Source organism: Osmia bicornis, chromosome 16 (genome assembly GCF_907164935.1).
Source record: "Osmia bicornis bicornis chromosome 16, iOsmBic2.1, whole genome shotgun sequence".
Lineage (NCBI taxonomy): Eukaryota > Metazoa > Arthropoda > Insecta > Hymenoptera > Megachilidae > Osmia > Osmia bicornis.
Genome location: NC_060231.1, coordinates 8,146,760 through 8,162,417, shown reverse-complemented (window position 1 = coordinate 8,162,417; position 15,658 = coordinate 8,146,760). Strand labels below are relative to the sequence as shown.

General features: G+C 35.5%; 3 protein-coding genes across 3 annotated transcripts; 1 reads left to right on the top strand and 2 right to left on the bottom strand.

Annotated features, from left to right (window-relative positions):
* Positions 1 to 3,661: 3,661 nt before the first annotated feature.
* LOC114880100 (glycine-rich cell wall structural protein) lies at positions 3,662 to 7,915 on the bottom strand. Its single transcript, XM_046289323.1, is given in 4 exon segments — positions 3,662 to 5,967; positions 6,157 to 6,319; positions 6,321 to 6,802; positions 7,805 to 7,915. Coding segments are annotated over 4 exon segments (1,035 nt in total). The 3' UTR covers positions 3,662 to 5,688.
* Positions 7,916 to 8,083: 168 nt separating this feature from the next.
* On the top strand, positions 8,084 to 14,396 carry LOC114880101 (tyrosine--tRNA ligase, mitochondrial). Its single transcript, XM_046289322.1, is given in 12 exon segments — positions 8,084 to 8,167; positions 8,296 to 8,496; positions 8,622 to 9,947; positions 10,078 to 10,357; positions 11,434 to 11,662; positions 11,834 to 12,633; positions 12,707 to 12,984; positions 12,987 to 13,070; positions 13,073 to 13,600; positions 13,689 to 13,970; positions 13,973 to 14,115; positions 14,264 to 14,396. Coding segments are annotated over 6 exon segments (1,374 nt in total). The 5' UTR covers positions 8,084 to 8,167; positions 8,296 to 8,496; positions 8,622 to 9,947; positions 10,078 to 10,357; positions 11,434 to 11,662; positions 11,834 to 12,496; the 3' UTR covers positions 14,038 to 14,115; positions 14,264 to 14,396.
* LOC114880099 (60S ribosome subunit biogenesis protein NIP7 homolog) lies at positions 14,177 to 15,245 on the bottom strand. The gene is given in 5 exon segments (XM_029195730.2): positions 14,177 to 14,339; positions 14,401 to 14,501; positions 14,504 to 14,540; positions 14,670 to 14,892; positions 15,007 to 15,245. Coding segments are annotated over 5 exon segments (537 nt in total). The 5' UTR covers positions 15,063 to 15,245; the 3' UTR covers positions 14,177 to 14,219.
* Between the last annotated feature and the right edge of the window lie 413 nt (positions 15,246 to 15,658).

The window sequence follows — 15,658 nt, the reverse complement described above, 5'->3', positions numbered from 1 at the left end:
TGTATAAGTGATCTTAATGAATCTTTAATGAAGCATTAGTTTAAACCTTATCATTTTGTCAGAATTACATATTAATTTATCTCGAATATATTTGTATCACAACAATTGATTGTGTAATAAATAATGAATATATTATGATATAGACCGATAAGAATGATTAAACACGGAGATGCTGATATATCTAGCTGGATGGAACTGGGCAGTATGCGAACAGTGAAACAAGGAAGAAGAGGACCTAATCGAGTGAAAGCTAAGGTCAAAAGGCCAATAAACGTTCCCGGACAAGCCGATAAGCTGCATAATAGCAAAATACCAATTGCGTTTTCTCTACTTTTCCTTTTTCTTACTCAGTATCTACTACATACATCGTGATATCACATGTAACCGATCGTGCACGCACGTCGATCGGTTATAAATTGAATTAAGGAGTCAATTAGACTGCAGCGGTGGTTGGTTTCTAGCGGAAACCGTCAGTATGTATTCTACGCGTAGAATACAAAAATCACATCGATAACTCTCTAATCAATATTTTCCTACGAAATTATATAAATTTTTTTTTTCACATTTACTCACTATTATCATTATTTTTACTTAACAGATACAAAGAAGAAATCCTTATGAATTAGCGGCACAGATTTTACTTACTCTAGAGAAAAATCCTTCAAATCCTTCGTATATTAGAGAAACCGATACGAGACGAAGATAATTCTCAAAGGTGGGTAAATTCAGTAAATAGGTTCCAGTAATTATTGTATGTATGTACATTGCGTTTAATTATTATTACTAACCAAGGCTTCGGCTCAGCAGTTTCGTCGTTATAATTAATCTTATGCATAGGTATATTCTATACGTGAACGTCGAACTGGATAATGATAATATTGCAAAGAAAGTGTATAAACATGATTATGTGTGTGATTTCTTATTCTTATAGCCATAGGTCAGTCAGAAGATAGAAATTTTTTAATTTTTAATTCAATAGTTACATTAAATGTTTTTTTTTTTTTTTTTTTTTTTTCGATAGAAGAGAAGATAATGAAACAAGTATAAGTATATGTACATATGTAGATAAGCCGATATTGAACGATACGAATTCGAGGTATGTATGTATGTATGTATGTAAGTACATAAGTAGTTTTATTTGCGTAAGCGAGTGTTAAAATTTTAATATTTCTTTTACGGGATAATGAGAATGGTAATGAAGATAATAAAGTGTAACTTTATCGTTTCGACATCATTCCCAATTACACGTTAACTTCATTATCCAGAGAAAAAAAAAAGCATAAAAAAAAGTTCTTAAAAAAAAAGAATTATTACAAATTACTATGTACCAGAAACTTTAAATTATTTAAACTAAACGTTAATTAAGTTACATTTGAAAAAAAAAAAGAAAAAAGTTAAAACTACAGGAGTCTTGTAGAGCCTATCTTGCCAGTTGTTGTTTGGTTGGTTGGTCTTTCTGTGCTTTCACTAGAGGATGATGTTCGTTTACGATTTTCGAATGTCTTAAAGATTAATCCGATTGTAAATGTGATGTGTGACTTATGGTCACTCCCCACACAACTTGTACTGTTTCAAAAGAAGCACGAGTGCGAGACGAGTGTACGGCATGTGCAGTATCTTCTAGAAGCGATCCAAGCAGTTACCTAAATAGAATTTTCCTTGTCGACCTCGACACACTAATTTTACGAAATTTCGAGAGAAAGAATCTTGAAGGGAAACGAATAGAGATTTGTCACTTTTATGTGTGCGAATTTTTTATTGATAGAATATTAACAGAACGTAAGATAAGACACAAATGTTTTTTGTTGCAATCGTCAACAATTTTCAGAATAACTGAAATGTTAAAAATGATAACTGTTACTAAATCTTTTTTACCACCGTCGAAGAAAGTGCATATTGCATGTGCATCGTTTGATGGGGAAAGGAGATAATAGCTTTCAACTTTTTTCTTCTATGGGTTTCTTAAACCTTCGCTCGAATAGGGGTTTGCTATGTTTCATAAACACGAGTTGCAGAAAATTAGAACGCTACGACATTTAACAGAAGATTTGCATAATAAACTAGTAACATTTCACGTATTTCCAATTCGTATACAAATGAAACGAATTACAAAATTAACAGACTTAACAAAAAATGAATAAAATAAATAGAAAGAACAGAATTTCGGTATGAAAAAAAAAGGAAAAAGAATCACAAATTTCTCAGCTAATGAATCACGAAATTAACAAGTACAAGATAAAAAGAAATCGACTGTCTGTTTAAAAAGCAAACAAGATTGAGTCGCGACACGTAACAAGGAATTAATGAAATCGAAGATAAAACAAAACGAAGAAAGAAGAAGAAGAAGAAGAAGACGACGACGACGACGACGACGATGATGATGATGATGATGAGGATCGGTAAATACGTATGAATCAAGGGGAAAGCGAGAATGCGTAGCAACGTGAAGAAAGAAGAAGGAAACGAAAGTGGGCTCTCTCTCACGTTCTTACGCAGCTGAGAAGATGCTCTCGTAAGAAATCGTACTTGAGAAACCCTGGAAAACTATCGCGAAAGAGAAAGAGAAAGAGAAAGAGAAGGAGAAACAGAGGAGGAAGGAGGGAGGTATGTCTGCCAGGAGGCAACTTTCACATGGTCATTGCACCACGTGAATCTCTTTTCGGCTTCCTGTAACTCCCGAGGATCAAAGAGTATCAGTAATAAAAGAAAAAAAGAGACTGGAGGCAACAGAGCCTGATCGAAAGGTCATTCCTCGACCTCCTTTAAAAAAATCAGACCGTATTCGAGCAGTTCTCCTTGTCTCTTGATCCTTGCTTTCCCCGTTTAGCTGGGATCAGTGATGAGAATATTTCCCAACTAAATTCAGAAACAATGTTCAATCATTAGGAGCAAAGCCTTGTGTATAATTTAAAACATTAACTAGTACTCACGATGAAGATTCCACTATAAACCAATTTTTATTTTTATTTTTATTTTTTTTCATTTTTACTTTTTATAAATAATATAATTTCATAGCGATAATAGAAAAGTGATCGAAAGATTGTATAACTAATGATAATTTTTTCCTTCTTCAAGTTATTATTCATAACTTGTTTGCAAATTATAAAGAACCTTTGGAACACTGGCATCGCTAGCTGATGATCCTTTCTTCTTTTCTGGCCGCTCCTCGTTATTCGTTTATTCGTTTTTATTATTGATTATATAAAACATCTTTCACTGAACTTATTACACACCAGAATGATGGGAAACGTGGTCTGGAGATGTCCATTTATAAAATGTATATCATCTTTTTTAATTATCTGGTACAGTTTGGTAGAAAATGCTTGGTGTAATTCAACGTTTAAAACCATTTCATAATTATATGTATAGGTATACTCTTTATATGGTTTTTTTATGGCATAGAAAATCAAAGTAGCATCCCTCAGTAATCATTTTGTGAAGAAATTTCTCACCTACCAAATGATGAAATCTTATAGAATACTTGCTAGTTATTTATATTAATGATGTACCATTATCTTATTCCAGCCATGTTTTGAAGCAGCCTGTACAATAAGAACACCCTTTAGAGTTGGAGGATTGATCATTGAACAGGTGGACTTTCTCTTTCACAAGGATGTCTAAAGCATTGATTACACCCCCTTAATTGGTTGCTCGCTATAAATGGCAAGGTAAGAAAAATGTCTAAAGAAATATATAAATTACACAAGCACACAGTGGTATAAAACGGAAGATGGGGGAGAGAATGAATAGTTAACTTGTTAAAAATGATAGTCGCTGAAAAGATTGATCGTCCGTGTAAGAGGAAGGCGTCGATTTCCGCGTCTTCTTTGGGAAAGGCGTCGCGTCGCGTCGCGTCGCGTCACGTCGCGTCGTGACGCAAGCCAGCAGAGAAACTTTCACTATTCTTAAACAGCTACTAATCAAGATGAAGGACTCTTCTTCTCTTTCTGTCACTGAGAAGCCACTCTCCGAGGTCGAGCATCGTCGACGATTTACTTGAGTGAAAATGAGAGTTTGCAATTGCTTCTTCTATAATAGCTTATATGTACTCTTGGATGTAGAAAATATACTACCTAACCGAATCGGATAGAGTAGCTAAGGAAGAGTAAATGTGTAACCTCCTACCGACAAGTTGATTATTTTTTAGTTTTTAGTTTGAGACAGTAAGTCAACATTATAAAAATAGTATATAGTATACTAAATACATATGTATGTATGTTTTATTTGTTTAGGGTTAATAGTTGAATTATACTGTAAAGACAAAAGCTTAACTAGAATTGTTCAAGTTGATAGAAATCTTTCGACAAGGTGTACATACACATAACGCAAGAGTGAGACATTCGCGTCAACACAGCACGTAGGTGGACCACAGTGGGATTTCTCACTGGGTGGTGTGGATCAGAATGTTTCCTAGCCTAGTAGAGCGTTTTAGTCCGAGCTCGTTGCACAATAAGGCATTTATCACACGATTTATCTCATCATATGCAGAATTCTGTATGTACTTACATACATGTATCCGTATGTATGTACGACACGAAACCAACTTGCTACCTACCTCGGTTTCTCTTTATTCACGTAAATAAGAGGGTAACGCAAGGCTTGAATTGAAATGGAAATTATTTACCGTGTCTAGTTAACGTTACACTATATTTTTTCTTTAGTAAATACAGACACTTTCGAAACAACGATTAAAGGCTAACTTTGCAGTCGTATATGATTCATGGTGAAATTTAGTAGCTATTTAGATAATTCTTAACTTTCTTCTTTGGCATTTTATTTACCTTGCTATTTTACAATTCTACAATTCTATATTTCTCTTTTAGTATCAATCCTGATTCTCATATTGCTTTCTCAAAAATTTATCTTTATTTTTAATACAGCAGCCTTAGTTTCAATTACTTTCAACGTTAGACTAAAACAGTGATTACTGTCATCATTGTCATTGGATAATTACACAGCACTATCTGATCTCAGTTGTCGCTATTGATCATTATCTCCATTGTTGTTTCATTCGTTGCATCATCATAATTTTCATTTTGACTCAACATTCTTTGCCCTGCATTGATGTTTCAACTAATAATTACTAATATATATATATATATATATGTAATAAATTAAAGATGAGGAGGAGGAGGATTGAATCTGGTAAATAAATGATAAAGCAGGATATTTATGTAAAAAACATAAAAAAAGCTTTATTTCGCCACCGTTTTCTTGCAAAAAGTAACGTATAAAAAAACTTTTAATCCTAATCGTCGTCGTCGTCGTCGTCGTTGTCTTCTTCTTCTTGGTTATCGTTCTTCTAACGTTCGTCGCCAACATCGTCGTCGTCGTCGTCGTCATCATCATCATCATCATCATCATCATCATCATGATCGTGGTTATCATCGTGGTCGTCACGGTCATCCATATGATCGTGGTCGTTCTCATATAATTCTTGCTAATCGTGTAACTCCGAATCGCGAGCAGGAGCCATATCTTGGCATCGATTGGTCCGTCGATCGTGTTCCTGCTCGTCGCCGTGGTCGTCCACGTAGGATCACAGAGATTCGCGTCCAAAAGGGACGCTGTTGAGCCGTGGCTGAAGCCGTGGCCGAAGCCGTGAATGCGTGCGTGTCGCGGAGCGTTAAGATGGGTCCGATTGTGAATGGAAGAGGAGCTGCGGGGTTCAACGGGCATTTCGTGTGACTAGTAAGGCCCTCCTGAAGCACTGGGAGCACCGTAGGACGTGCTTGGTCCGCTTGGCCCGCTTCCACCATGGCCGTCCAAGCCACCACCGCCGATTCCACCACCGCCGATGCCACCGCCGATGCCGCCGCCGATTCCGCCGCCGATTCCACCGCCGATTCCGCCGCCGATTCCACCTCCAACTCCTCCACCGATTCCTCCACCGATTCCTCCGCCGATTCCTCCGCCGATTCCGCCACCGCCGCCGCCGCCACCACCTCCTCCAGACGTGACCTCCTTCTGTAATTGTAATTCATTTTAATTTTTTTCTTATTCTTGTTATAGATTCGCAAGACGCTATGGAATTGTAGCTTAGCCAGTTATCGGAATGTATCAGTTTCCTTTAGACTTTTTCAATGGTGCTTCAAGTTCATTAATTTAGAGTTCGCTTCTTGAAAGATGAAAAAAAAGTTAATAGAATTGACGTACCTGAGTCTTGTATTTGATGAAGTAAACTTCCGGTTTGCTTGGTTGGGTAGGCGCGATGGTAGGCAGAGAGATCTCAGGCGCTTCTTCCGGTTTCTTAACCAACACATAGATCAGCGTCTTCTGTTCGTCTTGCTGAGGAAGAGCAGGGATAACAGGAGCAGTATGTGGGAGGAGTTGGCGCCTTGATGAAGATGATCTTGTAGTGTTTCTGTGGCGGTGCTGGTTGCGCAATGGGTCTGGCAGGTCTATCTTCCGGTGCTTCTGGTGGTGGCACGTGAACGTAAATGTGTTTCTGGATGAGAGTACCTCCTCCGAAACCGCCACCGCCGCCGCCACCACCACCTGCTCCACCGCCGAAACCACCTCCGATGCCACCACCTGCACCGCCTCCGAAACCGCCTCCAATTCCACCGCCTACACCGCCTCCGAAACCACCGCCGAAACCGCCACCGGCACCGCCACCGAATCCTCCGCCACCTCCACCGCCAAGCCCGCCTAGTCCACCGAGTCCGCCAAGTCCACCGCCTACACCTCCGCCGAATCCAGTGGATCCACCACCGCCAGGTGCTCCGTAACTAGAGCTGGGTTGAGAGTAAGAGTAGCCTGCTTCCGGTCGCGCCATCGCCGATGCGGCGAGAACCACGATCTGTAAGCAACGAATAAATGGTCAATATTCTTATATACCTAAATATTTATTTTACTATTTATTTATATTTAAATATAAAATTTTTAATTTTTAATTCTAGGTACATACAGGCCACACATATGTATGTGTTTCAGTTCATTTGAAATGGTAATAAACGAAAGAAGAAAGTAAAGCGGAAAGAGAAAGACAAGCTGAGCGATTGAACGGAATAGAATAGTGGAAATTGGATTACATGGGATTGGAAAGTTTTTCTAACACTTTCATAATCGGTACACGTTGAGTCAATCGTCAAATGCATTGGTATCGAATACAATTGCATCTATCCCGTCTTCTGTGTTCCCTCTCTCTCTCTCTCTCTCTCTCTCTCTCTCTCTCTCTCTCTCTCTCACACTCTTTCTTTCTTTCTACTTTCTCCCATATCCTCTCCCTTTCGACGTTGTCCAGATATTCTCATTTTCTCTTTCATCTCTTCGAGTTTCGCGTGGATACTTTCTCGAAGAGACAATTACCAGCGATTTATCGTGTTACTTTTTCAAATTTCTTTTTTGTCCTCAATCAACAGAAACGTTCGTGAATCGCTTACATTTCGATGAAACTTGAGATCACTTTGATTCTAGAATAATCACCGCGAAAATATATATTTTTATTTCTTTTTATTTTAATTTTTCATCTTCATAATTTTTAAACTTAAATTGCTAAAGAGATGGTATAAAATTTATTAACTAAGTATTTAAAATTAATCAAGAATGAAATAAACTTTAAATAAACATATCTATCAAAACCAAAACTATTCGCAAGAAAAATTTATTATTTTCGAATTTTTCAGAAATTTCGCTATTGTATACACAGAAAATGAAGTATCGATCATTTAATCACTAAAACTCAACAACTGCTACGGAAGAAGGAAGAAAATAGGATTAAACGTGACAGGAGACACCACTCCCCCAAGTAAAGGAAGTTAAAGAGGAAAGGGGTCAGTGAGAAGAAAAAAGTTCGACTCACCATGAATGCCCTCATGGTTGCTGCTGTTCCTTGGATTAGAGGACTGATGCTCCACAGATGCCACGGTGCCCCTTTTATACCAGCCCTGGCCCCACTCGCATCTCGACCCATCACCTATGCTGATGAGACCGTCTGACGAATCTCTTTCTCTCTTTCTCTACTGTCACCGATACCATTGCACGCCATTTTTTTTCTTTTTCTTTTTCTTTTTCTTTTTCATATAGGTACCATAATCTTGGCTAAATGCCCTTAACCAAATCGTCCATGAACCTTGGACCTGGCCTCCTCTTTAGGATCTTGAAAGCTTCGTAGGAAGAGGATGGTATTTTTGACAAAGGAAGCTAACAAGGAACTTAGGAATTGGTAACTTTCTAAAACGTTCAATACAAAGCGTTTGCAATGATTTCTCAAACTCTGGAAACAGGAATTTGCATATTTACTTGTTTAATACTTTAATACCGTATCTTGAAACTTGGTTTTCATTTTTCCAGGTAAATGGATTCTAATTGAATTTTTCTCTTGCAAATGATATGATGCACTGGTTTGAAACAATATGAACATTGCTGTTGATCAGAAATCTAAAGGGGGTAGGCTAAATTTTAGGTCGATAGCGGCGTGCGCTGACCTACCCTCCTCTGAATCCCTGAATAACAGATCCTCTGTGGACCATGTTATAACTATTTTAACATCTTGTAAGCAAAGGAACATTCATTTACGTTATGTGAGACGAACCGTACCTTACACGTATAAATTGTACATCTTACAATTAGTAGGGGTTTTAGTGCCAGATATAATAATAATAAATGAATTTTTTCAGATAAAATACCCAGAAATAACCTGATCGCAAAGGAAGAAAAAAGAAAGTAGTGCGTACGCGTACTCGTGAAAAAAAAATGATTTGGGTCAAATTCATTTTGGAGGTTCCCTTTCTCCGTTCGAGGACGAAACTTCCTCGCAGGAAGTGGAAGACTTACAGTTTCGTAACATAAAGATGCACACGATACCCTTCTCTTTGCGAGGAAACCGTTAGTGTCATTGATTCACGTATTTTACGCGTCATCGATCAACACGATCACGATTTTCACCGTTTAGCGTCGTTTCTACTTGCTAACTCAATTCTTGCACAATAGTAGACTTATGTTGCAGGAAATAGTGATGCAAAAAGTTTCATGAAATTCGGAAGAAATCGAAAGGAAATTTTTTTTTTTCTTTTTTCATTTTTCTTTTTTTACCACCAGCAATCTATGTTAAACGTTTATTAAAAATGATGATGCCAATGATAAAAAGAATTCCATGAGAACCGCTGTAAACGGGGAATCACAAGGAAGAGTGGACGATTTAATCGCGACTTCAGGATGGCTCGCGATGCCACCAACAAGCACGTAACAAGCCTCGTAAGTCTGGTGAATGGGAAAAAGGACAAGTGTCGTTTGTGTCCATACGTATCCATACGTATCCATACGTATCCATTCGTATCCATATGTACATATGTGTGTATGACTGAACGCCGGACGTCCCACTAGGAGAACGAACCGCTCGGAGGTAGAAAGGTTCGCGGATTCTTTCGTTCGATCGAAATGCGGAACGGCCATGGGAACATGGAGTAGAATCCTAAACAGAGTAAAAAGTAACAGTGCGTTAGAAAGGGAGTTTTCAAGAAATCGAAATTCAACCGGGTGTCGTCAGTTGCATCAACGCGTTGGCTACAGTGCTTAGGGACAAAGTACACCTTCTTCAGTCCACATCCTTAACGAAGCCAGATCCTATTAACTCGTTATTACTCTAACGACCATACCTGCATGACATAGCGGGCTCATAAAATTGATCGACAACCAAAACACATATACGAAAACCAAAGCAGCAGTTTAAAGAGAGTATACAAGTGCCTATCCACAAGAAGCCCTGGTACATACATACATATATGTATGTACATATATGTAGTTCAAGGCATTTGCCTCGAGATAAGCCTTGAGGCAATAACGATATATGGTAACATTTCAAAATTCTTTTGTACAGCATCAAGCAAAGTAGGCTCACCTTTGAGTGTAATGGGCTTTTCTCCCCCGTATATCGTTATTTTCCAGAGAAAAACGTACGAGTAAGAGTGGTAGAACATGTTGACTATGAGAAGCCATCGTTACAGGTGACTGTACAACATTATCATATTAAGTTATAAGCGATAAAACTGTTGTTGTGTTCGAAATTTCCTATAGGCATTTCGTTTCGTTCTTTTCTTTTCTTTTCTTTTCTTTTTTTTTCTTTTCTTTTCTCAGGTGTGTGTATATATATTTATAAACGGTCATGGGAAAATGGATCAGAACCTCGGAGAGCGTGGAGACTTACAAAAGAGAGGCAGCACAGACGCGTTAGAAAGGCAATTTTGTAGGGACATTTATGGGTCACATGAAATCTTCCTTTATAGAAAGCGTTCCAGGAAAAGAGAAATGTTTTCTTAGATGATCATACAATTGTGTAAAAGTGATCAAGGAATAAAGAAGGAATTTTCCAAGTGGAAGACTTTAAGAATTTATTATAAAAAAAAAAAAAGAAAAGGTATCAAGTTATTAATATTCTGATCTTTGGCTTCCGTCATGTACAATCTTTTATGAAACAACTTGTACGAAAGTTAGAAATGTGCGTGAAAAAATTATGTGATTCTCTGACCCAGAATCACTTTCCAGATTCTCGAGTTACAACGATCGCGCAATCGTTCAGTTGCTCGAACCAACCAAGTCCTTTGATGAATCGAGCAATCGGGATTTCCCCGTTCAATTACTCTTGATTTTTATCAACATTATTAAAGAATCTAATTTCTTATTATTTTCAATGAAAAAATAAAACTTTCAATGTCATTTCAGACATTCGAGTATAGTTGAATAAGAAGAAATTCAAAGAATTTAGGTCAAGGGACTTATAAAAAAGAGAAAGAAAGAATATTTCATCCACACAATTATTTTTCCTAACGATAAGATATTCGTTGAATTTGTTTGGTCAATCTTGGAAAATTATTAAAACGTTTTATGCAATCTCGTAATAGATCTAATCAGATCTAATGATCTCATTGATCAAACAATTGCTCTCTGTTCCTAATGTTATGTTTCACAGAAAGTAAGAAATTCTTATTCACAATATATCTATTTATGTATAGTTCAAAGCTTATTCCGAATGCTTTTGTATTTTTTATGCGATTATTTCTAGAACCATTTTGTCAAATTGATAATTGCAAACAAATTTCTTTTGCAATGTTCAAAGTATTCTTTTTTAAGTGTAATCACTCGTAAAGTAATATACCGTACGTCGTACGTAGTAAATCGTACAATTTGTTTCATACATTTCGCAACAGCTTGTTAGCGGGATTCGTTTAACGGCAATACGTGTTTCTAATGCAGCAACAACCGCACAAAACAAAACAGCTGGGTATTTGCCTTAATATGGACGTGCAGTTTGAATCTTCCTTTTTTTTCTATCATCTTTCTTTTCTCTTCTACCATATATGTCTTCTCCTCTGGATAAAAAGCTTTTGTCTTAAAAGCAACGTGTCATCCATTATGACATTTTTATGTACACGTGCTTTTTAACGATAATTTTAATTTGTTAATTTTCATTTTTTTTTTTCCTTTTCACTCCAGGCTTCATTTGGTCAAGAATAAATTCAACTAGAGAAATCATCCATCTGTTATTATGTTATTATGTTATTATGAGAGAATCCCAAGAAAACTATTATAATGGAGAGATATGAAGATTCCAGGAAGAGCATATAGGAAGAATCTAATCCAAAACCTTTTATCGTCGTTTTATTTAAAGGAAACCTAAATTGCATAGCTTTTCATTTTCAAGAGATTCTGTGGCTTGTTGACGGTAATTGTAATTGTTTTAGAATTCAATAAGAAATTATTTACGTGTATCTAATTGCGATTGAACAGAAACAATCATGTATATCAAATTGATTGTTGCAGTTTCAACATTCTTCTATTAAACTCTTCCTGAAACTGAACCGACTCGCAATTATAATCTTATTTCTTTCACCAGTTATAGTTACGTAATTACTTTTTGCTGGAGGTGTGCCCTATTTTACGACTTGAGCAATCTACAAGATCGACTTCTTTCTCTCACAAGGCAATAATCGTGAAATTATCAGAAAAAGGATATTTACTCTGTAACTAAAAACCGTAATGAGAACTGGAGACCTGGTGATTTCAACAATTTTTCAAAGAAATGAAAATTGTAGGGGATAATATTGATAAATTGAGAGAATACGTAAGGATACGTTGATAAATTTATTATAAATACATTGTATGTATTAAAATGATATATTGTCAAAGCTGTGTTATCGATAAGAAATATATGAGTGTATCTGGTATCACCGGATAGTCATCTAGTACTTATATGTATAACTGGTAAATAAGGGATCTACTCTATGCACATATGTAGGTATGTAAATACCTACGTACAATGTTTATAATTTTCTACCGAAAGATGTGGCCATCTATCGGCTAATGACGAAAATTTAATACCTCCGGCTGATGCAAATTGATGCTAATTGATGGTTATGTTCTCCACGGTTTACATTTGATCAGCTAATAAAAATTACATCAAATAATATAAACAGCTTGATTGATTTAACATTTATTTTAGTGATTTGTATTAGAATTAATTTATATACTTTTCAAATGAATAGAAAGCTAATTAAACATGAATAGGATATTGAGGTTACGTTCATTTACTAAGAATAAGAGTTTTAACAACCGGCGTTTGCATATTGCAAAATACGTACTAGACGCTGAAAATAGACAATTATATGAAGATTTTTTCCTGATATTTATGTGTGAGTTATCAAAAATCTATCATTTTTCATATCATTATAACAGTAAATTAAATGAATAAATAATGACATTTTTTTAGAAATGAAATAAAAGCGTTATGGAGGAAACCACCGCAGTGTGTTTACGCTGGATTCGATCCAACTGCAGAAAGTTTACACATAGGAAATCTATTGGTCCTTATTAATCTTTTACACTGGCAACGCTGTGGTCATCGAGTAATTATTTTACTAGGAGGTGCAACAGGTTTAATCGGTGACCCAAGTTACAGAAAATCTGAACGTGTTGAAATAGAAGAAATTATACTGAAAGAAAATCTGAATAGCATTAAAGAGAATATTGTAAATATTCTTAGAAACCATCAAAATATTTTAATAAAGGTCAAAAGAATCTGCTTCCTGTACAGATACTTAACAATATAGAATGGTATAAAGATAAGAATGTACTCTCTTTATTAAAGAAATAGGAAAATATTTTAGAATGGGCCCAATGTTAGGTCGTGCGTCTGTACAATCCAGGTTACAATCTGAAAGTGGAATGAGCTTTACAGAATTTACTTATCCGCTATTTCAAGGATACGATTGGTTACATTTGCAGCAGACTTATAATTGTAATTTTCAAATTGGGGGTCAAGATCAAATGGGTAATATAGTGTCCGGATATGATCTAGTAAGCAGATACATTAAAAAACATGTTTATGGAATGACATTGCCTCTAGTCACAGCTGAAGGTGGGAAAAAATTTGGAAAATCTACTGGCAATGCAGTTTGGCTTTGTCCCTCAAAATCCTCAAGTTTTCAGTTATACCAATATTTCGTTAGAACCGAAGATGCCGATATCGAAAAGTTTCTTCATTTTTTTACGTTTTTACCTATACGCTACATTAATGAAATTGTAGAAGAACATTTTAAAAAGCCAGAACTTAGAACAGCCCAAAAAATTCTTGCAGAAAAAGTTACATTATTAGTACATGGAGGTATGTAAACGGTGATTTATGAATATGTTCAGTGATTTAAAAACATCATTTATTCAGTACTGTATTAAGTATACCTATCTTATTATAGAGGATGGACTATTAGCAGCAAAAGGAGCATCGGCTGTTCTTTATGAAAATTCACTAGAATCATTGAAAAGAATGAATGCAGATGAATTAGTTCAGTTACTAGACGGTGCTACTGTAGTACAAGTTTTTGCTGAACCAGGTATCAACGTTTATGAATTAGCGATGAAAGCTAAGTGTTTTAAGACCAGTCACGATGCAAGGAGGATTATCGAGGGTGGTGGTTTTTATATTAATTATCAAAGAATAACAAATACAGAAGAAGTTATTGTACCTGGAATACATATATGAGTAACAATATATCGCTTCTCAGAGTTGGAAAGAGAACGTATCATATCATACGATGGTTGTAAAATATAACATAACATAATATAATTTGATACATTATTGGGAAAAAAAAAAAAAAAGTATCGTGTGTTTTTTCTTCTTAGGTAAGGAACTGTTTCAAAGATACACATATATTTTTATTTAATATTTAATATTTAATATTTATATTGGAGAAATATATAAATATAAAGAGATTTTTACAAAATTATTAAATTAAGGAATCTTCTGATCGAATATATTCTCCTATGTCAGCTTGATGAAAGCACACTGTTGCTGTTGGATCCGCATACTTACAATCCATTGTACCTTTTGCTGTGACGCCAAAACCCTACAATAATAATCACGATTGTATGGAAAAACTAATAATTTAAATTTAATATATTAATTACCAGTGGTATGTTATTTGTGGAAAAAATAACCACTCCTTGATATTGGGGTGTATTTTCTGTAATTCGACTTAAGCCGCCCTTAGAAACGTGATGCCCATATAAAATTGCTGTTCAGCAGATGGTTTCAGCCAAATTTTATACTAGAATAGAAAATTAAAGTTAAATTAAAATTGAGTAATCATTTTCAAAACTTATATTTTCGAGTTTGATCATAATAATAATAATAGCGACATGAAATTTTAAAACAATGTAAGAAATTATATAATTACTTGGGCATATGGTGCCAGATGATACAACGCTGTAAGTAGCCTGAATTTTCCAGATTTTGTAAATTTTCCAAAACATGTTCCAAAACTTACTAGATGATCTGAACTTATCATACTTGCTAATGGTAGAATTTTCTCAGAAACATAATATACTCTGTCCTTCCTTAACCGAAAACAATAAATCCCATCTGGACGGTCAATTAGTAATTTTACATTTCCTCCAATACTAAAAAAAAAAACATTACATAAAACATACTATCAGCTATGTTGATATTACTATTATAATTGAATCTTTTATTTTTATCATTCACTGAACAGTAAATAATTATTTATTACTCACTATTTTGTTAATTTTTCTAAAACAAGTTTTGTTTGTTCTTCAGTCAACCGTTTCATTGTTTCTTTTAATTATTAATTAAATAAAGTGGACGTAAATTGTATTACAATGTATTAAATTACAAACAAATCTTTTATTAAATTTCACTGAATGTTACATATTTTTTGAAATTACATGAAAAGAGGTTAACAACAACTAAATCAAGCAATGACTACCGACTGATGATCCGAGTTTCGGAAGTTGGTCGGTAAATTGTCGAGCAGTTTCAGTCGTTTCTTAATAGATGGCGATAGTATTTCCTAGTTTGCCGAGTAGTTTCCGCCATTTTTGTATAGATGGCGCTGGGACTTGGAAAATTTAAAAAATCATTTATGACGGTTTTTTTAAAATGCAAGTTTGTCAAATTTCTTGTTTGACTGATTTCTAAGAAGCAGAATCAAAGGGAGTTAAAATTGTGTTCTTTCAGTTGTGAAGTTCAAGGTGTGATAAAAGAGGAGGAACTAGCACCATTGTCGTACCAACGGTGTTTTCTGCATACTGATGCATACAAGACCCAACTTGGCCTAGAGTTGTCGAGGACCCCCCAAATTATGACCGCTCGAAAACAATGGGATGTCTAATCTTTTTGCGAATTCGTAATGACGCTATACGAGAA